The following is a 23,983-nucleotide window of genomic DNA, read 5'->3' as shown; positions in this document are numbered from 1 at the left end:
CATCTATAAAAAAAGACGAAAGGAAACTATAGACCTCTCAGTCTTGCCTCAGTACCAGGGAAGGTCATGGAACAGATCACCTCAAGCTCTATTACATGCCATATAAAGAACAAGCAGGGGATCAGGCCCAGTCAGCATGGGTTTATGAAGGGCAGGTCCAGCTGGACCAACCTGATCTCCTTCTATGACAGGATGACCCAACTATTGGATGAGGGAAATGCTGTGGATATTGTCTACTTAGACTTTTGAAAAGCCTTTGGCACTGTTTCCCACAGAATTCTCATGGACAAACTGGCTGCTTAGGGCTTGGATGAGCAGAGGCTCTGCTGGATAAAGCGTGGGCTGGGTGAACAGGCCCAAAGAGTGGTGGTCAATGGAGTTAAATCGAGCTGGTAGCTGGTCACAAGTGGTGTTCCTCAGGGCTCAGTGTTGGGACCACTTCCGTTTAGCATCTTTATTGATGACCTTGATGAAGCTATAGAGTGTGTCATCAGTAAGTTAACAGATGACACCAAGCTGGGTGGGAGTGTTGATCTTCATGAGTGCAGGGAGTCTCTACAAAAGGACTTGGATAGATTGGATCAATGGGCCAACATTCATGGGATGAGCTTCAACAAGGCCAAATGCCAGGTCCTGCACTTGGGACACAACAACCCCAAGCAATGCTACAGACTTAGGGAAGTGTGGCTGGAAAGCTGTCTGGCAGAAAGGGACCTGGAGGTTCTGATCAATGGGCAACTGAATATGAGCAAGCAGTGTGCCCAAGTGGCAAAGAAAGCCAATGGCATCCTGGCTTGTAACAGAAATGCTGTGTCCAGCAGGGGTAGGGAGGTGACTGTCGCCCTGAATTCAGCTCTGGTGAGGCCATACCTTGAGTATTGTGTCCAGTTTGGGGCATCTCAATACAGAAGAGATGTGGAGGTGCCGGAGCAAGTGCAAAGGAGGGCAACGAAGCTGGTGAAGAGCCTGGAGAATAAATCTTATGAAGAGTGACTGAAAGAGCTGGGGTTGTTTAGTTTAGAAAAGAGGAGGCTGAAGGGAGACCTCGTCAGTCTCTACAACTACCTGAAAGGATGTTGCAGAGAGGCTGGTGCTGGTCTCTTCTCCCAGATAATTAGTGATAGAACAAGAGGAAATGGCTGAAGACTACAACTGGGTAGGTTTAGACTGCACATAAGGAAAAAAATTTTCACAGAAGGAGTGGTCAGGCATTGGAATGGGCTGCCCAGGAAGGTGGTTGAGTCACCAACCCTGGAGATGTTTAAAGGGTTTGGATGTGGTGATTGGGAATATGGTTTAGGGGTGAACTTTGTAGAGTAGGGCTATCGGTTGGACTTGGTGATCCTGAGGGTCTTTTCCAACCTGATTGTTTCTGTGATTCTGTGATTCTTTGTCAGCTTTAGGAAGAGATTACAAAGATTTCCAGTGCAGCCTTTTAGAAAACTCCCAGAATGTAAGTAAAGCCATATTGTTACCAGTCACAAGCTTACCACTGTGTGCTACTGAATTTCTTCAAATCTCAACCAGTGGTTCTTCACATTGCAAATGATGAGTTGAGAACAAATACACATCAAATTCCAAGAGTTAAGGGTTACCTTGAGCTTTTCCCCATGTCTTTTAAAATTAAAACAAAACCTCTCAGAACTTGTTCTGCTAGAATTTAGTCTTATTCACACCATCTGTCAAGAGGACAAGAGTATAAGTGTTCTAGCAAGGAATCTGCAGTACATAGAAGATGAACTGATGATGGATAAACTCTCATTTTGGGCTGAATTCTAGTCATCTAGTCAAGTGTTAGATCATCAAATAGAATCTAGAATTGAAACATAAATGTAGGAACAAGAGAAGAAGAAAACTATGCCAGCTATTGAACTTAGTGGGCAAACATGCTGCCTCTTCTTTATTGGCTACACCTCTTTGTGATGTTCAAACACAAGCAGACAGCAAATCCTAAGCAGAGCCACTACAGTGCTTAAAGATCACAGGTTGTCTTGCTAGATGCAGTGACCTTTAACAGGCCAGAATGCTCATAAAAGTAATTATCACTGCTCTTTTTACATTATTTGCAGCAGTAAACTTAGCGCCAGCTAGAAAGATGCCAGAGGACACCTGGTAAAGGATTTTACAAGAACTGACTTATCACCAATGTGCTGTAGTGACTATTCAGCTGAAGTTACACGTCTGAACACACACACACACATAAAAGGACCTCTCCAGTTACAAGGGAAACTGCCAGCTGAGACCTTTTGAAGCTGTTGCAGGTTCATGGAAATGCTGTTTTCCACACACCCCCATCACATCTGTGATAGCTTGCAGCAAGTCAGAGCAACTGCTCCCTTCATGTCCATGGGGACCTCTCAGTTAAGACAGGTACACTGCTTTTGCTAGGCTGCTTGTCATGCATTGGAGATGCCACTGTGATTCAGGCACAGACTCTTAACTGCAGTGCCTAGAAAAAAAGCAGTGAAGTGCATGAGGGCATTTGGCCTTTTAGCACCACCTACACCTATAAAGGAGGCTCAGCTTTATGGATCCAGGGGGAGGGATTTCTCTGAAGCCCATAATGAGATGGCAGGCTGTTCTCCCTTGCAGCCCACCTGCAGCCTATGGGAGACCCCAAACCAAAGAAGGCTGCTGCACCCCAAGAAGGCTGTGGTTCTGTGGGAAGCTCATGCTGGAGCAGTCTCTTCCTGAAGTACTGCCAAACAGAGGACTGATAAATGTTCCTTAGCTGCCTTCCAAGAGGAGAGGCAGAAGGCCAACACCTCAAGCATGCGTACAGCTATGGTGGATCCTCTTGAACCGACCCAGAGAAACCTTCTTACTTTACTAGTCTGAAATGCCTGTAAACAAAAGAATGCAGCATAAACCTGCAGAACTAAAGGTGTTGTCACAGGGTCATGTTCTCATTGCAGTTACGGAGACATGGTGGGATGGCACATGTGACTAGAATGCTGTCATGGACTGCTAGATACTTTTTTAAGAAAGGAGGGCAAGGTGAGCAAGGCAAGGCAGTGGAGTTGTTCTTTATGTGAGGGAGCAACTGGAATATATTGAGCTCTGCCTAGGAGTGGAACAAGAAAGCTGAAAGTGTGCAGTTAGGAACTAAGAGACAGGCTGACAAGTGACAGTGTGGTGGGTGTTTACTACAGGCAACCTATCAGGAGGAGAAAACTGATGAGGCCTTTGACAAACAGCATGAAGGAGCCTCACAATCACATTCCCTGATACTTGCTGGAAAGACAACACAGTGAGAAGTCTAAGGAGCTTCCTGCAATGCATTGATTATAACTTCTTGACACAGGTGGTGGGTGACCCTACATGGAGTGGTACCTGCTGGACCTTGAGTTAGGAAACGAAGAAGTTTAAGTCAGAGATGTGAGGGTGGTAGCCTTGGTTGCAGCATGAAATGGTGGAGTTCAGGATGATGTGAAATAGCAGGGTAGTAAGTAGATCTGCAACCCTGGACTTCAGGAGAGCCACTCTTGACCACTTCAGAGACCTGCTTGGAGGAATCCCATGGGTTAGGGCTCTAGAAGGTAGGGAAGCAGAAGAGAGATGGTTAATATTCAAGCACCACCTCCTTCATGCTCAAGATGGGTGCATGACCATAAGTGAGAAATCAAGCAAGAAAGAGTCATAAAATCATAGAATCAACAAGGTTGGAAAAGACTTCAGAGATTATCAAGTCCAAACTATCACCCAGTACCTCATGACTAACTAAACCATGGCTTCAAGTGCCACGTCCAATCCCCTCTTGAACACCTCCAGGGATGGTGACTCCACCACCTCCCTGGGCAGCCCATTCCAATGGCCAGCCACTCTCTCTGTGAAGAACTTTCTCCTCACCTTGAGCCTAAACTTCCCCTGGCACAGCTTGAGACTGTGTCCTCTTGTTCTGGTGCTGGTTGCCTGGGAAAAGAGACCAACCCCCACCTGTCTGCAACTTCCGTTCAAGTAGTTGTAGAGAGCAATAAGGTCACCCCTGAGTCTCCTCTTCTCCAGGCTAAACAACCCCAGCTCCCTCAACCTCTCCTCACAGGACTTGTGCTCCAGACCTCTCACCAGCCTCGTTGCCCTTCTCTGGACACGTTCAAGTGTCTCAACATCCTTCTTAAATTGAGGGGCCCAGAACTGGACACAGTACTCAAGGTGTGGCCTAACCAGTGCTGAGTACAGGGGCACAATGACTTTCCTGTTCCTGCTGGCCACACTATTCCTGATGCAGGCCAGGATGCCATTGGCCTTCTTGGCCACCTGGGCACACTGCTAGCTCATGTTCAGCCTACTATCAATCCGTACCCCCAGGTCCCTTTCTGTCTGGCTGCTCTCCAGCCACTCTGACCCCAGCCTGTAGCTCTGCATGGGGTTGTTGTGGCCAAAGTGCAGCACTTGGCACTTGGGTTTGTTGAATGCCATCATGCTGGACTCTGCCCATCTGTCCAGCCTGTCAAGGTCCCTCTGCAGATCCCTCCTCCCCTCTAACAGATCAACTCCTGCTCCCAACTTGGTGTCATCTGCAAATTTACTGATGATGGACTCAATCCCTTCATCCAGATCATCAATAAAGATATTGAACAGGATGGGGCCCAGCACTGATCCCTGGGGGACACCACTAGTGCCTGGCTGCCAGCTGGCAGTGGCACCATTCACCACCACTCTCTGGGCTCGGCCCTCCAGCCAGTTCCTAACCCAGCGCAGAGTGCTGCTGTCCAAGCCACAGGCTGACAGCTTGGCCAGGAGTTTGCTGTGGGGGACAGTGTCAAAGGCCTTGCTGAAGTCCAGGTAGACTACATCCACAGCCTCCCCCACATCCACCAGGCTGGTCACCTGATCATAGAAGGAGATCAGGTTGGTGAGGCAGGACCTGCCCTTCCTAAATCCATGTTGGCTGGGCCTGATCCCCTTGGCCGTCCTGCAGGTGCGCAGTGATTGCCCCCAAGACAATCTGCTCCATGATTTTCCCTGGCACTGAGGTCAGGCTGACAGGCCTGTAGTTTCCAGGTTCCTCTGTCTGACCCTTCCTGTGGATGGGCATCACATTGGCCAGTTTCCAGTCTTCTGGGACCTCTCCAGTGAGCCAGGACTGGTGGTAAATGATGGAGCGCAGCTTGAACAGCTCATCTGCCAGCTCTCTCAGCTTCCTAGGATGGATCCCATCCGGTCCCATGGACCTGTGAGTATCCAAGTGGCTCAGCAAGTCCTGAACTACTTCCTCCGGGATTTCAGGGGGGATTACACTGCTCCCTGACCCCATCTGCCAGTTCAGAAGCACAGTTATCTTGAAGTCCTCCTGCCTTGCTGTTGAAAATGGAGGCAAAAAAGGTATTTAGTACCTCAGCTTATTCCTCATCTTTGGTTACAATATTCCCCTCCATGTCCAATAAAGAGTGGAGGTTTTTCTTGCCCCTCTTTTTGGCATTAATATATTTATTTAAATACTTTTTATTGTCTTTCACAGAAGTGGCCAGTTTGAGTTCTAACTGGGATTTTGCCTCTCTAATTTTTCTCCTATGTGACCTAACAACATCCTTAAATATATCTCGAGTCACCTCCCCCCCTTTCCAAAGGTGATATACTCTCTTTTTTCCCTTAGTTCCTTCACAAGACGCTTGCCCATCCAGGCTGGTCACCTTACCCCATGGCTCATCTTTTGGCACATTGGGACAGCCTGTTCCTGTGCCTTCAAGAGTTCCTGTTTGAAGCAGCTCCACCCATCCTGGACCCCTTTGCTCTTAAGGACTTCTACCCAGGGTACTCTCTGAATTAGTTGCTTAAATAAGGTGAAGTTTTACCTCCGGAAGTCCAAAATAAGGATTCTGTTATTGCACCTCCCTATTTCCCTGCATATTGAAAACTCCACTATCTCATGGTCGCTGCACCCGAGACAGCCTCCTACTATCACATCCCCCACCAGCCCTTCTCTATTTGAGAACAGCAGGTCAAGCAGGGCCTCACCCCTGGTAGGTTCACATAACAGCTGTGTCAAGAAGCTGTCCTCCATACAGCCTAGGAACCTTCTGGACTGCCTCCTCTCTGCCGAGTTAAGTTCCCAGCAGATACCTGGTAGGTTAAAGTCCCCCACAAGGATAAGGTCTGATGATCTTGAGACAGCCTCCAGCCGCTTATAGAATATTTCACTGACCACTTCATCCTGATTGAGTGGTCTATAACAGACTCCAACCAGAATGTCAGTTTTGTTAGCCCTCCCTCTGATTTTAACCCACAGGCACTCAATCCTTTCATCCTCTACCTCAAGTTCTGTGGCGTCAAGTGATTCCCTAATACACAGGGCCACCCCTCCTCCTCTTCTCCCTCGCCTGTCTAACCTAAAGAGCTTGTAACCATCCACTGTAGTACTCCAATTGTGTGAATCGTCCCACCATGTTTCTGTAATGGCAATTAAATCATAGTTTTGCTAGTAAACCAAGACTTCCAGTTCCTCTTGTTTGTTACCCATACTGCCTACATTGGTGTGCATGCACTTCAGCTGGGCTGCTGATCTCTTGACTAACTCTAGTTTATGTCCCTCTCTCTCCTCTCCAGAGACTGGTTTCATCACCCACCCTCTTCAAACCTAGTTTAAAGCCTTCCCAATGAGCCCTACCAACCCTTGTGCTAGAGTCATAGAATCAATCAGGTTGGAAGAGACCTCCAAGATCATCCAGTCCAACCAATCACCCAGCTTGAAGCAATCAACTAGACCATGGCACTAAGTGCCTCATCCAGTCTTCTCTTGAACGTCTCCAGCGATGGTGACTCCACCACCTCCCTGGGCAGCCCATTCCAATGGGCAATCACCCTCTCTGTGAAGAACTTCCTCCTAATATCCAGCCTATACCCACTTCCTGCTAATATCCATCCTATACCTCCCCTGGCACAACTTGAGACTGTGTCCTCTCGTTCTGCTACTGGTTGCCTCTTGTCCTTTCTAGATAGATTCACCTCATCTAGGTCCAGCAGTCAGGTGTGGTAAAAGTTGCCCCTTGATCAAAGAACACAAAATTCTGCTGCTGGCACCAGCCCTTGAGCCATCTGTTGATGGCATGGATTCTCCTGTTCCTTTCAGTGTACACCCTTGCCACGGAGGGAACTGAGCAGAACACCACTTGAGCTCCTTCCCCATCAATCAATTGTCCGAGGGCCTTGAATTCCTTTTTGATTGTCCTGGTGCCCTTCTTATCAATCTCATTGCTTCCAGCTTGGATTACCAGCAATGGGTAATAGTCAGAGGGCTGGATTAGCTTTGGTAGTCTCCTGGTGATGTCCCTAACCCAGGCACCAGGGAGGCATCAGACTTCCCTGTGGGATGGTTCAGGATGACATATAGGACCCTCTGTTCCCCTCAGAAGAGAGTCACCAACAACAATTACCCTCCTCTTTTCTTTATGGAACTGGTCCTGATGCAAGGTGGGGACTGATTTGCTTTGAGTCCTTGCGTGGATAAGCAAGGACATTCTGAAAAATAATCAAATAGAAGATGAGAGTTGACAGTGTGTGGGAAAACAGACTGGCCACTTGGGAGGAATATAGGAACACTGCCAAAGTATGTAGGGATGCCGTGAGAAAGGCTAAGAGCTTTGTAGAATTAAATCTGGCAAAAGATGTAAAAAAAAAGACAAGAAGGGCTTCCTCAAGTACATTAGCAGAAAAAGGAACACCAGGCAAAATGTGGGCCTGCTGCTGAACAAGGTGGGTTCCCTGATGGCAAAGATTACAGAGAAGGTGGAATTACTGAATGCTGCTTTTGCTTCAGTCTTTACTGCTAAGGCTAGCCCTTAGGAATCCCAGTCTCTGGAGGTAACAGAGAAAGTCTGGACAAAGGAAGACTCTCCTTTGGCCAAGGATGACTGGGTTAGAGGTCACCTAGATGATCTGGACACCCACAGATCCATGGGCCTCAATGGGATGCACCCATGAGTGCTGAGGGAGTTGGCTAAGATCATTGCTTAAGCCACTCTCCATCATTTTCAAAAGATCGTGGAAAACAGGGGTGGTGCCGGAGGACTGAGGTGGCCAAGAAGGCCAATGGCATCCTGGCCTGAATCAGGAATAGTGTGGCCAGCAGGAGTAGGGAAGTCATTGTGCCCCTGTGCTCAGCACTGCTTAGGCCACAGCTTGAGTACTGTGTCCACTTCTGGGCCCCTCAATTCAAGAAAGATGTTGAGTTGTTCAGATGTGTCCAGAGAAGGGCAACAAAGCTGGTCTGGAGCAGAAGCCCTTTGAGGAGAGGCTGAGGGAGCTGGGGTTGTTTAGCCTGGAGAAGGGGAGGCTCAGGGGAGACCTTATTGCTGCCTACAACTACCTGAAGGCTGGTTGTAGCCAGGTGGGGGGTGGTCTCTTCTCCCAGGCAACCAGTGACAGAATGAGAGGACACAGTCTCAAGCTGTGTAAGGGGAAGTTGAGGCTTGACCTTAGAAAAAAGTTCTTCACACAGAAAGAGTGATTCCCTTTCAGAATGTGCTGCCCAGGGAGGTGGTGGGGTCACCATCCCTGGAGGTGTTTAAGAAAAGACTGGATGAGGCACTTAGTGCCATGGTCTAGTTGATTAGATAGGGTTGGGTGATAGGTTGCACTTGATGGGCTTGGAGGTCTCTTCCAACCTGGATGATTCTGTGATTCTGTGACTGGAGGAAAGTCATGGTCACTTCAATCTTCAAAAAGGGCAGGAAAGAGGACCCAGGAAACTACAGGCCAGTCACTCTCACTTCGATCCCTAGAAAGGTGGTGAAACAGCTCATTCTGGAGGACATGTCTAAGAACATGGAGGAAAAGAAGATTATCAGGAATAGACAACATGGATTGACAAAGGGGAAATCGTGCTTGACCAATCTGATAGCCTTCTATGACGGTGTGACCAGTTGGGTAGATGAGGGGAGAAGCAGTGGATGTTGTCTACCTTGACTCCAGAAAGGCTTCTGACACTGTCTCCCATAGCATCCTCATAGATAAGCTCAGGAAGTGTGGGCTGAGTGGACAGTGAAGTGGATTGAAAACTGGCTAAATGACACAGCTCAAAGGTTTGTGATCAATGGTGCAGAGTCTAGTTGAAGACCTGTAGCTAGTGGTGTTTGCTATAGGTCAGTATTGGGTCCAGTCTTGTTCAGTACACTCATCAACAAACTGGATGAAGGAACAGTTGCATCAGCAGCTTTGCTGATGATACAAAGCTGTGAGGAATGGCTGACACACCAGAAGGCTGAGCTGCCATTCAGTGAGACAGCCAGGCTGAAGAGTTGGGCAGAGGTGAACCTCATGAAGGGAAAGTGTAGAGTCCTGCACCTGGGGAGGAAAAGCTTTCAAAATCCTCCTGGATATGTTCCTGTGCAATCTGCTCTGGGGAAACTTGCTTTAGCAGGAGGTTTGGACTCACCATTCTGTGATTCTGTTTATTCTGTGATTATGTTACTGCATCTTGTGAAAATGAGCTGTGCTGGAGCAGTTCATGATGAACTGTAGCCCAGGGGAAAGACTCATGCTGAAGAAGTTCATGAAGGACTGTCTCCTACGGGAAGGACCCCACACTGGAGGAGAGGAGAGTGTAAGGAGCCCTCCCCCTGAAGAGGAAGAAGAGGCAGAGGCAATGTATGTTGAACTAACTGTAGCCTCCATTCCTGTGCCCCTGTGTTGCTGGTGGGGAGGAGGCAGAGAAATCAGGAGCAAAGTTGAGCCCAGGAAGAAGGGAGGAGTAGCGAGAAGACCTTTTTAAGGTTTGTATTTATTTCTCATTATCCTACTCTGATCTGATTGATAACAAATTAAACTGATTTCCCCTCCAGATTGCCTGTTTCACCTATGACCATAATTGTTGAGTGATTTCTCCATCCTTGCCTTGACCCATCAGCCTTTCCTTACAATTCTATTCCCCAGCACCTCTGGTGAGGGAGGAGTAAGTGAGCGGCCATGTGGTGTTTTTCAGACAACTGGACTTAGACCACAACAATTGGAAAGAATATGCTCTTTTCAGGTTTAACTACATCTGGGATACCTGAATTCAGCTTCCCTTTTATGACCAGAAGCCCTTCTGTGACTTACTTAGATCTTTCAGTTATCAAGAGTTATTAGCTCAACACACATTACACACTTCCCTGCTCTCATGGGTCAGCACGTGTAAGATCTAACATGCCCAGTTACCAGGACAACTCTGTTACTAGCCTCTTGTGAAAAATGCAACAAAAAACCCTGAATTCCTTGTTCCTCAAACACCTGCTTTTACTGTCTGGAAGCAGATTTTTTTATGCTCTGAGCAGCCTCTAAAATTACCCTGAACAGAAGAGAGGCACAGTATATATTTTATTGATGGAGTTATGACAATCTCCTGAAGCCTGTTGACAGCATAGCATTTGCTCTGTGAGGAATACTAGATGGCATGTTACATCTCAGGGAAAGTAACTCTTTTCAGAAAAGCTACCTATTGAAGGCTACATAACTCTGAAATACGTAAAGAGGGGTTTCTCCCTGACTACCATATCTTCAAGGCAAATGCATGATACAGAGGCCACTTACGTGGCAGATGACAACAAGCTGTTGATACACCACAGGAACAAGATGTCATCCAGAGGGATCTGGACAAGCTGGAGAGATGCGCTCAGGTGAACCTCATGAGGTTCAACAAGAGCAAGTGCAGGATTCTGCACCTGGGCCTGAACAATCCTCACTATCAATACAGATTGGGGGATGTAGAAAGCAGCCCTGTGGAAAAGGACGTGGCGGGACAAGAAGCTGGACACGAGCAGGCAGAGTGTGCCTGCAGCCCAGAATGCAAGTCACATCCTGGGCTGTATCAAAAGATGTGTGGCCAGCAGATCCAGAGAGATGATTCTGCCACTTTGCTCTGGTGAGACCTCACCTGGAGTACTGTGTACAGGTCTGGAACCCTCAATATAGGAAGGACATAGACCTGATAGAGCGGGTCTGGAGGAGGGTCATGAAAGTGATCAGGGGGTTGGAGGACCTCTGCTGTGAAGACAGGCTGAGGGAGCTGGGGTTGTTCAGCCTGGAGAAGAGGAGGCTCCAGGGAGACCTGATAGCAGCCTTCCAGTACCTGAAGGGGGTCTACAAGAAGGATGGAGAGAGACTGTTTACAAAGGCCTGTAGTAATAGGATGAGGGGCAATGGTTTCAAACTAGAGAAAAGCAGATTTAGATTGGATGCTAGGATCAAATTCTTTACCACGAGGGTAGTGGAACACTGGAACAGGTTGCAAAAGGAGGTCTTTGGGGCCCCATCTCTAGAGATATTCAAAGTGAGGCTCAACAGGGCTCTGACCTAGTAGAGGATGCCCCTGTTTACTGCAGAAGGGGTTGGACTAGATGACCTTTAGAGGTCACTTCCAAGCTGTGTGATTCTATCATTCTATGATTTCAGACATCACAGATTATTTTGAAATAATTAAATCATTTCATGTAGATGTTTGCTTTTGCCAGACCATCTACAAAGTCAAGAAGCATGCAGCATGCACAAAAACTTCAGACTCCTGTTTCAAACTAGCCCTTACAGCTGGTTTTGAGAGCTGATCAAGGGTTAGAATACTTCAGTAAACAAAGAACAACTGACAAAAAGCTGTTTTGCTTTTTGTCTCTCTTAAAGACCATTCTGCTGCAGTATGCAAATTCCTTCTCTCTGGAATTAACCCATGTTAAAAAATATCAGAAGGACTTCACCAGATTAATTAAGCCTAATGGATACCCATATAACTTTCTTTTGTTCAACAGACAGTACATCTAACAAGCAAACATAAACAAAGCAGTAAACATTTTGAAGCTAACCAAACTACAGTCCAAAGATATTCTTTAGGAGTGGTAGATACATAATAGAATTCACCAGGAAAGACATAAACTGAAGATATAGAAACTCTCCAAAAAGATGCCTTTCCTTTGTCAAGTAAAATGCAAAGCCAACATCTGTGCCATTAAAAGCTGAAACATAAACCCACACGTTTAAATATAGTGTAATATAACCTGACCTCACTGAGGATTTTGGGAAGACTTTCTCTATTTGCACTAGCATTAGAACACGATGACTGGAAGCAAAATACCCAGATCTCAAAACACTAAACACCTTCAGGCATCTTCTACTGGCTCAATCAAATGCACATTCCAAACGCTTGCTCTGTCATTATATTCAGCTTTGAAAGCGCCTTTAGCATCTTTGAGACCTCCTCATGTTTGCTCATGTGGAGCAGATACAACAGCTTATCGGCTGCACCAAACACCAGTTTGGCAAAATTCTGTCTTGCAATTGCAAAGGTACGCAATTTACTGTGCCTTACTTTAGCTAAACCATCCAGTATTGTTCACTAAACATTTATTACGGTTAATCTAGAAAAGGAGATAAAATAAGGTCCTGTCCTAAATATAAGAGGAAATCAAAGCATTGTAGACTTCATAGTTAAAATTACAAATGTCCATCACTGCTGTACAAAGAGCAAGAATTTATTTGGACTGGTTTGTTGGTTGTTTTCTTTTTTTCCTGAGAAATTACTCAGCTAGAATGAATAGATTTACATGAATGAAAATAAAAGCTCCTACAAACTCCCACAACAAAAGCTTCTGTAAGACATTCAATGCCTCTAAACAATATAATCTACATGTATTTTCCTGTTTCTGCCTTCAGATATGCTATTTAATAAAAGAAAAATAGGAACACTTGCATGAAAAAAGGATCTTTGCATCCAACAGCCTCATCTTCCCCCACTGATTAATCTTTTCTGAAGGCCCAAAACAGGAGCTGCCAATAGAAAAGGAAAGCATACAATCAACTTAACTGGGCACAAGAGCGCCTTTAACCTCATAATGAGAAAAAGAGGACTTGCTGTACAAATCCAAGAAACGCACAACTGATCTGCACAGAGGCATGTTCACTGAGACAAATAATCATAAATTAAAAACATACAGCCCCATGGCCCCCCAAAAAAGTTCACAGTCTGCACAGCCAACAAGTGGAAAATGGATAGAGATATGGAGAATATGCATGAACAATGCAGTAAATAATGCCAGGACAAGCAGTTCAAACCATCCAAACTTGTACAACGATGCCACCATTAATCAGCTCCCTACATGAAAGAATAGGAAAGACACTACAAAGAAGTCAAAAGCTCACAAGTATCCTTGAGGGTCTCAATTTGACCACTGGTACAAGAAAATCAGAGAAGCAAGGAAGGAAAGAAAGAAGGAAGCTACACAAAGATGCAGCTTTACAGCCCTCCTCCAGCAGAGGGAAGACCAACAAGTCTGGATATCACTGAGCTAAAAAGGCCATAAGTAAAAACATCAACAGTTTTTAAACTAATACCATCCTTTAGCCATATCTAACATGTACACAGATGACAGCCTCGACATTGTCAAGATGAGCAATACAGAATTCAACTCCCATTGTTTACATTTTCATCTTCCCACATCACAGCACAAACCATCTCTATTCCCACATGACAGGACAAACCATCTATATTCAATAGCAAAGTCCAGAGCAGTATTTCTAGGTATCAAGGCAGGTGCAGGCACATGAAAAGCCTCCATGGCATTTACTATTGACTGCCTAAATATCTTCAGAAACATGGTTTTGCATGACAAAGGACATTTCTGTTTCATATCAGCTGTAGCTGTTATGCAATTAAAACTCACATGTGCAACTGTCTTTTCTTACCAGTCATTATTCTCTGAGCTTCATATGGTTCCATATAGCCAGTGTTTTCCCCTTTTCCCATTCTGTTCAACTCACTTTTGGCATCAAACGGATCTGAGTAGTCATCAGCTATCAATACCTGAAAGACAGGAAAGGAACTGTTACATCCAGTCAGAGGTGCATCAACCCAAACAGTAACACCCTGCCAGTAAGAAAAACAAATTTCACACAGCTGCATCCTATAACATCTTCAGAGTATAGTCTCAGTTCAGAGGACAAAAACACAGTTGCCACAAGTCAGTTACTAAGTGGTGTTGAAAAAAAAAATGGTGACCACAGAGAAGTGTGGTCCTGTTAAAATCATGGAATGATTTGAGTTGAAAGGAAATATAAAGGCCACCTAGTCCAATTCCACCATAGTAAGAAGGGACATCTTTAGTAGGTCTGGCTGCTCAGAACAACATGATCCCATCCAACATGACCTTGAATGATTCCAGGGACAGCGCATTTACCACCTCTCTGAGCAACATGCTCCAGTGTTTCACCACCCTCACTGCAAAAAAAAAAAAAAAAAAAAATTCTTCCTTGGATTTAGTCTAAATCTACCACTTTTTAGTTTAAAACTATGACCCCTCAGTCCTATCCCAACAGGCCTTGCTGAAGACTGTTCCCACCTTTCTTATAGGGGTCCCATTAAGTATTGAAAGGCTGCAACAAGGACTCCCCAGAAACTTCTGCAGGCTGAACAACTCTAACTCTCTCAGCCTTTCTTCATAGGAGAGGTATTTCAGGCCCTCTGATCTTTTTTTTTTCTTTTTTTTTTTTTTGGCCCTCCTCTGGACCTGCCCCAACAGGTTAAGTCCTTCTTTTGCTGAAATCTCCAGAGCTGAACACAGTACTCCAGGTGAGGTCTCACCACAACACAGTGGGAGAGTAATCTCCCTTGACCTGCTGGACATGCTTCTTTGGTTGTAGCCTAGGATATGGTTGGCCTTCTGGGCTGCAAGTGCATGTTGTTGGCTTATGTCCAGATTTTGATCCACCAGTACCCCCAAATCTTTCTTGCAAGGGCTGCTTTCAATCCCTTCATTCCCCTACCTGTATTAATAATGAGAATTCACCCTGTTCATAGCAGAAGCCCCCTAAAGAGGCAGACTGGCATAGAATAAGAGGCAGAATAATTTGGGTGGACCAATTAGAGAGATCAAAGCAGTCAGCACATTCAGTTCAGTGCAATCTTATCAGAGAAGTTTGCTAATATTCAGAAAAGGAAACAAATTTGCAGTTGCACTTACTTCACATCCTCTCTTTTTAGGTTTATCAGCTACAACAGATAATATTGCTAAATTTTTTTCAATTAAATAGTCAAAGGCTATTCTCACTGCACTAATAAGAAATTTTGCAATTGTAGTTCTCAGCTGAAAAGAAGCAAGATGCAAAACAAGTTCCTTTTTATAACTTAGTTCCTTGACTCCATCTCTGCCATTCTTTCTCTCAAAATTACATGATTATATTTATCTGTATTCTGTGAACTTGGACAAAAGGTAGCAAAAAGAAATTGTCAGATGAACAAGTTTCCTTCCTCCATTAGGAGACTAGAAAAACCAAAGGTTAAAAAAAAAATATCTCTCCTTACTCTATACTCCCCTGACCCCTGCAAAATCATTCCATGCTGTGTAAGTTCCATTTGTTATACAGGCTTTCTAATCAGTTGATGGAAGTTACAGGAATAATTCCTCCTTGTTATTGAAGAGGTAGCATTAATCTTGGTTCCTAGAAGATGGAAGGAGGACCAGGACAAAGAAAAAAATCCTCATACCCCTCATTCAAACCAGGGCAAACCTGGGTTCAGTGCTGAAGGCCTTTTCTCTTTAAGAGGGATTTTTCAACAGAGACTGCCTCACCAGTTACATCTTTAAAACCAGTAACACTGACAGCAGACTGATACCTTTAGAGCCAGTCAGAGGAGTGGCAACATGCTGAAGTTTTGTAACTGCAGGAATCCACACACAGGGCCTGACTTTTGGAGCAGGACACATGAATTTGCCTCTCCTACACCAAAGCAGAAACCTCAACAAAGCTCAGCCTGCATACAGAAGGACTGCAATGTTTGGTCTAGATTTGTTTTCCAAATGAACAAAGGTACTTATGCTTTCTTCAATGAGGCACTACATTAAAGAACCTGTTGGGTAATCCTTCTCATGGCCTCAGCATTGACATGTTTCAAATCAAGTTCACAGCCTTGGAAAGCCTGCAGTACAGTGATATGTACACAGCTGAATATCTAAAATGATCAGCAGAAAGATCAGAAAGAGTAAAGGAGGATTTTTTTATATCTTGCTAATTAGTCAGAAATTTAGGTCATCTTTGTGTATAAAGCCTTTCCTTCTACTCACAAATCTGAGTGTTGGAAAGACCTGCATCAGCTCTGCCCCTGGAAGAAATCATAGGCCTCAGTGATAGCTTTGATATCCAGAAAGGAACATATCCCTTGTCTAAAATACAACTGAAGCACAAACTGGGGAAGGCAGCTTCTAAATCTCTGAGACAGATGTGCAACCAGCAGCAAAATGAGGGGACACAGTCTCAAATTATGCCAGGGGAGGTATAAGGAGGAAGTTCTTCACAGAGAGTGATTTGCCATTGGAATGGGCTGCCCAGGGAGGTGGTGGAGTCACCATCCCTGGAGATGTTCAAGAAAAGAATAGATGAGGCACTTAGTGCCATGGTCTAGCTGATTGGATAGGCCTGGGTGATCGGTTGGACTGGATGATCTTGGAGGTCTCTTCCAGCCTGGTTGATTCTATGATTCTATGACTAGGAGCAAGGTGTTAGAAAACAGAACAAAGCAAAACCAAAAAACATACCAGTATTTAATAACAGCATGTGAAGACCTTTTTGTTACATTACAACAGTCCTAATGCTAACAGTTTACTTCTGAATTTAAGTTGAATGCGTAAAAAAAATAAAATACATATCTCTTTTCTTATCTGAGCGGTTTTGAAGGAAAGGCTTCTGATAATATCTGTACAGCTACACAGTAGTAACAAGGTTGGATTTATGGTGGCCCAGCTGTTTAAATAGAATTGTGCAATGCTGTTTTAGCCGTGCTTAGTGTCTAGTACTTCCGTGTTCACATGCACACTTAACTAACACAGCTCCTGTACACATCCACTCTGAAAATTCTAGAGAATCAAGAGCAATTAATTCCTTCTTGCTGATCAGCACAAAGCTGATGTGTTCTTACAAATAATTCTTTTCTATTGACTCAACCAGCCATGTCCAACTGTGTACACATGCACATACACATCTGAACAATGCCTATTCATTCTTTCATGCTTTTGCAGTTGAAGGGATGCTTGTATGTTTTAGAGAGTAAGGCAGACTAACTTCAGTTACCTACTGCACAGAGTCATTTACAAAACGGGGAAAAACACTCCAGCTTGACAGAGCTGTACTTGGATCCTGCATTACCATCCCTACAGGAATATTACCATAACGTAAGTCTGTTGGTAACACTCAGGCTCCAGGGCAGTTTTTTAACATCACAGTTACACTAAGACTTAGGTTCCATGAGATCTCTGAAACAATTAAACCACTCTTCTGGTCAAAGCAGGAGTTGGAACAGGTTGTTCTGGGTTTTGCCCATACAAGTTTTGAAACTCTACAAAGAGAGATGGTCCACAACTTCTTTCTCAGCAGTATGTATGTTTATGTATATAAAATAACATGTAATAATACAAAAAATATAGTTATTATTACGCATTGTTTTATATATGTGTTTATACTCTGTGTAAGGTCAGTTTGTTCACAGACGTAAATTTAACTTTTATAAAGAATGCTCCAGGATCTTCATATGTGACATAGCAATCCACAGATATCACAAGGACATGAACTTCATCCACAGCATGTAGCTTTCTTTTCTGTCTCTGTGAAGTTGTCAGCTGCTGGAACCAGGTCAAAGTCACCACTGCTGAATCAGCAGATATGTAAAAGCAATGGATTACTTACTTTCCCACAGCTGGCTTTTTGGAGTAGAAAGATTAAATAGTGAACTCATGCAAAAGCAGTAAGAGGTAAACTAACCATGAAACACACAAGGAAAGCTTGTCAGGAGCGTGCCAGTGCTAGGACTTGGAAGGTACTGCATGCAGGAATATCCTTCCAGGGTGTGCTAGGTTACACCCAAACCGGATGGGGGCTGAAGGACACCAGCCCCCCACAGCGACAAAAGAAACTTGATCCAGGTGGGCAGAGAGAGACTTGGTTTTCCCTCTCCCAGGAGGAGGAATCCCCTGGGTCAAAGGTGGTCTATTCCACTCCCCCTTCCTGTCCAGCAAGCCTACAAAAGGGTGGACATCTTTTGCCGCTTCCTCTCTTTCTTGTCTCGCCTGCTCGAAAGATCAGCTGCCACTGCTGCCTCCTGCACTGACTGTGTGGTCGGGGCCTATGTCTTCCAAACTGAATCCACTCGCATCCAGGGAAATACAGCCCTGGTTTTGTGCATTTTCCTATTTACCTTTATCCCTTACCTTTGTGAACCCTCCTTGTTACTGATATATATATATATAGTTAAAAAATTTACATCTTCTACTTCCAAACCAATTCCAGACTGTTTCTTTAGTGAATTTACCCGTCCTCTCCCCTACCCTGTTTTTCTTCCTTCCTACCTTACTGGGAAAAGGGAGGGGGGAGAAATCTCAATCTGTTATCATTTGAGCTCTTAAACTCCAGTCAAAGCTCAAACCAGCACACAAGGGCATCCCTGCAGTCCACCTGACCTTTCAACCTTCCTATTATAACCTCAGAACATCTGGCAGTTTTTAGTTTCTCCGAAGGTGCAGGCTTCTGATCCAAATCTGTCTTTGGGTCATTTGTCCAGCTCTCACAGTGGAAAAAAATTGCTCCCAAGATTCACCATATCACATTAGACATCATGGTGGGAGTCTGTTACAAACTGCTGAACCAGGATGAAGAGACAGATTAAATATTCTTTAGGCATCTGGGTGAAGTCTCACAATCATTTGCCCTTGCTCTCATAAGGGATTTTAACTTCCCTCATGTCTGCTGGAAATACAACACAGCAAAGAGGAAGCAGTCTCAGAGGTACTGGGATGCAGTACACAAAGTAGTCCAGGAAGGCTGGACACTCTTCAAAAAACCAAAGTCTTAAATGTGCAGGAACAGGCTGTCTCCGTGTTCTGAAAGACGAGTCAGCAGGGAAGACAGCCAGCCTAGCTGATTAGAGAGATGCAATTGTGACTCCAGGAAAAGAAGAAGAGTTTATAGCTATTGGAAGAAAGGGCTGGCTATTCAGGAAAACTACAACATTGTGATGAGGCTCTGCAGGGAAAAAATTAGAAGGGCCAAAGTCCAAATGAAAATTAATTTTATTTCAGCTGCTAAAGAAAACAAGAAATGCTTCTACAAATATATTTGCAACAAAAGGAGGACTAAGGAGAATCTCTGTCCACTATTGGATGCAGGAGGGAACATAGTGCTCAAAGATGAGGAAAAGGCTGAAGTACTCAATACCTTCTTTGCCTCAGTCTTTAGTAGTAGGACCATGTGTTCACTGGACACCCAGTCTCCTGAGCTGGAAGATAGGGATGGGGAGGAGAACGAAGCCCCCATAGTCCAAGAGGAGCTGTGCAGCAGACATAATCAAGTACATGAGGCTGGATGGCATACACCCTGAGTACTGACAGAGCTGGTGGAAATTGTTCCAAGTGACTTTTCATCATTTGCCAGCACTTCTAGCTAACCAGGGAGGGCGCAGACAACTGGAGAGTGGCAAATGTGATGCCCACCTGCAAAAAGGGCTGGAAGGAAGACTCAGGGAACTTCATATCTGTCAGTATGACCTCAGTGACAGGCAAGTTCAAGGAGCAGATCATCCTGACTGCCCTTATGCAACCCATACAGAGCAACAAGGTGATCAGGCCCAGTCAACATGGGATCATGAAGGACAGCTCCTACTTAATGAACCTGATTGACTTTCTATGACAAGAAAATTCACTTAGGGGATGACAGGAAGGCTGTGGATGGTTTTTACCTGGAGGGAATATTGATCTGTTTGAGGGTAGGAATGTTCTAGAGAGGGACCTGGACAGGCTGGATCTATGGGCCAAGGCAAATTGTATCAGAATTAACAAGGCCAAGTGCACTTCGCTCACAACAACCCCATGCAATACTAAAAGCTTGGGAAAGGTGGCTGGAAAGCTGCCAGCCAGAAAAAGACCTGGGAGTATTGATCAACAGCTGGCTGAACAGGAGCCAGCTGTGTGCCCAGGTGCCCAAAAGGTCAACAGCATCCTGTCCGGTATTAGGAATAGTGTGACAAGCAGGACTGTGGAAGTGATTGTCCTCCTCTACTCAGCACTGGTGAGGCTACACCTTGAGTACTCGGTTTAGTTTTGGGGCTCTCACTACAAGACAGACGTTGAGTTGCTGGAGCAGATCCAGAGAAGCGCAATAAAGCTCAGGAAGATTCTGTAGAACAGGTCTTATAAGCAGAAACTGAGGGAACTGGCATTGTTTAGTATGGAGAGAATGAGGTTGAGGGGAGACCTTATTGCTCTCTACAACTTCCTGAAAAGATGTTGTAGCAAGTTGGGTGTTGGTCTTTTTTCCCTAGTAAAAAGTGACAGAATGAGAGGATATGAACTCAAACTGCACCAGAGGAGGTTTTAATTAGATATTAGAAGACATTTCTTTACTGGAAGTGTTATCAAACTCTAGAACAGGTTCCAGGTTGGTTGAATGAATGTGTGAATCACCATCCCTGGAGATGTTTAGAAGATGCACAGATGTTGCTGCTAAGGGACACGGGTTTAGCACCATACATAGTAGAGTTAGATAATGAGTGGACCTACTGACCTTAAAGGTCTTTTCCAACCAAAATGATTGTGATACCTACACCTGGGCACACCTCCCTCAGGCTGCCATTTGACGCTGGCATGAGAGTGAGGCACACCCCACAACTTGTCACTTGGATGATAGAGTGTTCCCACCTAAGCTGTATCTGGATGCTGCATCAAACCTAGTGGTGTAGGGCTCAGGAACACCATGGCGTTCTGCTCCCTGTTCGAGCCAGCCAAGCGTCAGTACCTTCCTTGCCTGCCCTTCTGCACACGGTTACCAAACTACTGTGCCACACCCTGGCTGGCGTCCTATACACCCTGTTCGTCTGCTCAGCGTGCAGCAACCTGGTCACTGTGCTTCCTGAGGGTTTCTTTTACAGGCGTGGGTGTGGTCACCGTTGCCTTGGCAACGCCCACGACTCGTCAGCTTCTCCCAGGAGAGATGCCGATTCCTGCCAGTTTTCTCTCCGCTCCCCTGGCGTTTATTTCCCGACTAACAGAAAACTTCAGGAAACACTCTACACGGAGAGAGCACGCCTCTCTGCTGAGCGAAACAGCTTCAAAGCACTCTCAGCGACTGGCCGAAATAACATAGTTGAACAAATAGCAAATAACATAGCCCATCACAACCACATTCTTTCAGGAGTGGTGGCTGCACACAATTTCTGAAGTGAAGGGATGATTTTAGTTGTCAGACATGTTAAGACTGCCTGCTTGTAGTTCTGTCTCTCACAACAGAAAGAATGTGACTGTGACATGAGCGTTCCGTACCTTTTTAAAACAGAAACTGTAAGATGGTCATTCAAAGCAAGTTTTAGAATCTGCAACAATGGCTTGGAAGCAGCATACAGATTTATGACCACAGAAAGTAGCAGGTTACCTAGCAACAGATGTAGTTTCTGCAGTATAGTCTAAAATAGACATAGTTAAAGAAATCTTAAAAATCATGCCACTCCCCCCGCCGCAAAGGTCAAATTAATAACAGCTGCACCTGTATCTATTTTGCCCCAAGCAGTTACTCTCTATCAAGTTGCTGAACGCAGATACACAGTATCAACACAGGCAATTGAGGTCACAAACATGGGGATACTCCAAACGGCTTACACAGAAGTTCCTTCCAGTCAGGAATTACACTTAAATGACAATGCAATAAATCTTATGCTTTTAATCTTTTATCATCACTATCATAATCTGATTTCTTTGGAATTCCACCTGGACAGGATATAATTTATCAGGTTGCCATGGAAATGTGTCACTACTCAATGCAATCCTATTATGTAATGAAACATGTACAAACAGATCATTGAAATTGATAACATTCAGCACATACTTAGAATTCCTACGATGTGACTCTTACACTGAAGTTGTAAATGCCCATTTACAAAATGGAGAAATATTAACTTTTAACAGAGGAAACAAAATCTGACATATATTCACAGGACCAGCAGAAGGAAGGGTGTACGTGCTCTGCTCAGATAATAATTAACACAATTTTCCACTGCAAAGCTTCTGAGCTATAACCCAGGTTCCTTAGTGCAACACTTTCTAGTGTTGTAGCTACAGCATTTTGTTAATGTTTGTCGAGTGCAACCAGTAAAAGATTGGAGGACATTTGCAACTGAGTCAGCAGCTACAGAGATTGCCTCAGGTACCTGCCAGTCGAAAAAACTTATGACAGAAGTTGTGATGTTGTTGTAACAGAGGTCTTAGAACAACTTCCCTATTGACACTGAATTGGGAGACAAAGAATTTATTGCTAAACACATGACAAACTGTCTCCTTAAAAAATGGCAACCCAATTCAGGATGGCATCAGATTTTTATTTTGTTGGATTGTTTTATATATGACTGCTCCACACCACATGCAATGGGAGTGGGGCTACAATTTCAGGTCATAAGCATGGGGCTTCTCACACGACTCTAGGGCTCCCCAAGCACCACCTCAAAGACTCACATCCTGTTCCACAGGAGAATGCATACCCACAGGGATAAGCACACCTGTAAACTTGCTGCATCTGAAGGGAGGCTAATTTGAAAGCCCAGAGCACAGGACCCCACACTTTCTGTGTCAGCCTTACACATGCCCTCCCTGATTCGAGATATTAAAAAGGTCATGCAACCCAGTAAAGCATGATGGAGAGCAGTGGTTGCTCCACATGTATTCAAACAGGAGCTATCCCGCTTCCAGGGGCTGGTAGAGCCCCAGCCCTACTATCTGGTCTACAGGGGCAAGTACAAGAGCACACTTACTTTATCTTTCATGTCAGAGGGGACAGACGATGCCAGCTGCTTAGACTCCTTGTTCAGCTTCTTGCCTATGCCATCCTTGCCACTCTCAACCTTGATAAGCCGGTGCTTGGGGGAGATGTACTTCATGTCAGGTGAAGTCGACGGGCTGCGCTCGCTGTAGCTGCGAAACAGGTGCAGGGATCCGGCTGCACGGGTGGCGGGGGGCGCGGCGCAGCACGACGAGGAGGAGAAAACCTTAGGGCTCACCTCGCCCACATCGTCAGACGCAGAACAGTCTGGGCGGCACATGGCACGCAACTTGAGCAGGGACGAGCCGGGGCCGCTGTAGGGGTCCTCGAAATCGCGGTCTTTCTGGGCTCGGTAGGCGCGGAGCAGGTCACTGGTGTCGTCGCACATGCGGCGGTGCGGAAAGCCAGGCGAAGTGTGGTGGTGAAGGTAGAGGTGCGGCGGCCTATCAGGGCAGGGCCCGTTGCCGGCACCGTTGCGTTTCTCTCGGTAGTCGGGCCGCGGAGGCTGTGGAGTACTCTTGGTCGTGTTATTGCCTAGGCTGAAGTACTTGTTCAGCCATTTGGCCATCGTCTCTCCCGGCTGCGGCCTCCCAGCGCCGCGCGCTGATTCTGCCGCCCCGCGCGCCAGCCCTGCTCCGCGCCGCCGCCCGCACGGAGAAGCAGGGCGGGGGGGAGAGCCGGGCACCTTCCTCCGCGCACACGCCGCTCTGCCACCGCCAAAGCCTGAAAAGGCCCCGTTTAGGCACACGACTTCCCGACAGGACAGAATCCTTCTGGACCCGAGCCAGGCGGGCGCTGCAGCTCTGTACCCTTCCCTGCGGCTCCGGAGGTTTCGCAAGCCCGGCCCGGACTCCTCCACATTTGTCTTCCACAGCCAAGACCTCCACACTGGCGGGGGTGGCAGGGTTCCTACCTACATACAGGCCTCGCCTTCGAGGCCCGCCCACTGCCGCGGCTGGGGGTGGGGAGAGCCGGGCGGGGCGAGGCCAGGTGCCGGTAGGCGGTGGCTGTACGCCGCGCTGCTCCCTAGCCAGAAAGGGGCTGGCTGAAGCCCATACAAGGGCTTGTTTTCATATTCTTCTCGTCTCCTCGTAAGGTCCGGGAGAGGAAGGACGCGCGGCAGCAATAAGCATGGGGAGTGGGCAAGTGTCGTCACGGCTTCTTCCTGAGCTTCGCCGCAGAAAGGACGCAGTAGCGTCGTGTCAAGCCCCACCAGGCCGGTGCTGCAGCGGGTGCGACC

At 45.9% G+C, this 23,983-nt stretch overlaps 1 protein-coding gene across 1 annotated transcript in view; it reads right to left on the bottom strand.

The window, feature by feature from the left end:
• SHB (SH2 domain containing adaptor protein B) overlaps nucleotides 1–23,326 on the bottom strand; it is a 69,167-nt gene extending 45,841 nt beyond the window's left edge. Inside the window, exons 1-2 of the mRNA XM_054398024.1 lie at nucleotides 22,736–23,326; nucleotides 13,645–13,762 (exon numbers count right to left, since the gene is read on the bottom strand). Of these exons, the coding sequence (XP_054253999.1) occupies nucleotides 13,645–13,762; nucleotides 22,736–23,311 (694 nt within the window). The 5' untranslated portion in view covers nucleotides 23,312–23,326. The remainder of the gene's footprint in view (nucleotides 1–13,644; nucleotides 13,763–22,735) is intronic.
• Nucleotides 23,327–23,983: the final 657 nt, after the last annotated feature.

Source organism: Indicator indicator, chromosome Z (genome assembly GCF_027791375.1).
Source record: "Indicator indicator isolate 239-I01 chromosome Z, UM_Iind_1.1, whole genome shotgun sequence".
In the NCBI taxonomy this organism is placed as follows: domain Eukaryota; kingdom Metazoa; phylum Chordata; class Aves; order Piciformes; family Indicatoridae; genus Indicator; species Indicator indicator.
Note: the sequence above shows the minus strand (reverse complement) of the source record. Positions and strands in the feature narration are given on the sequence as shown.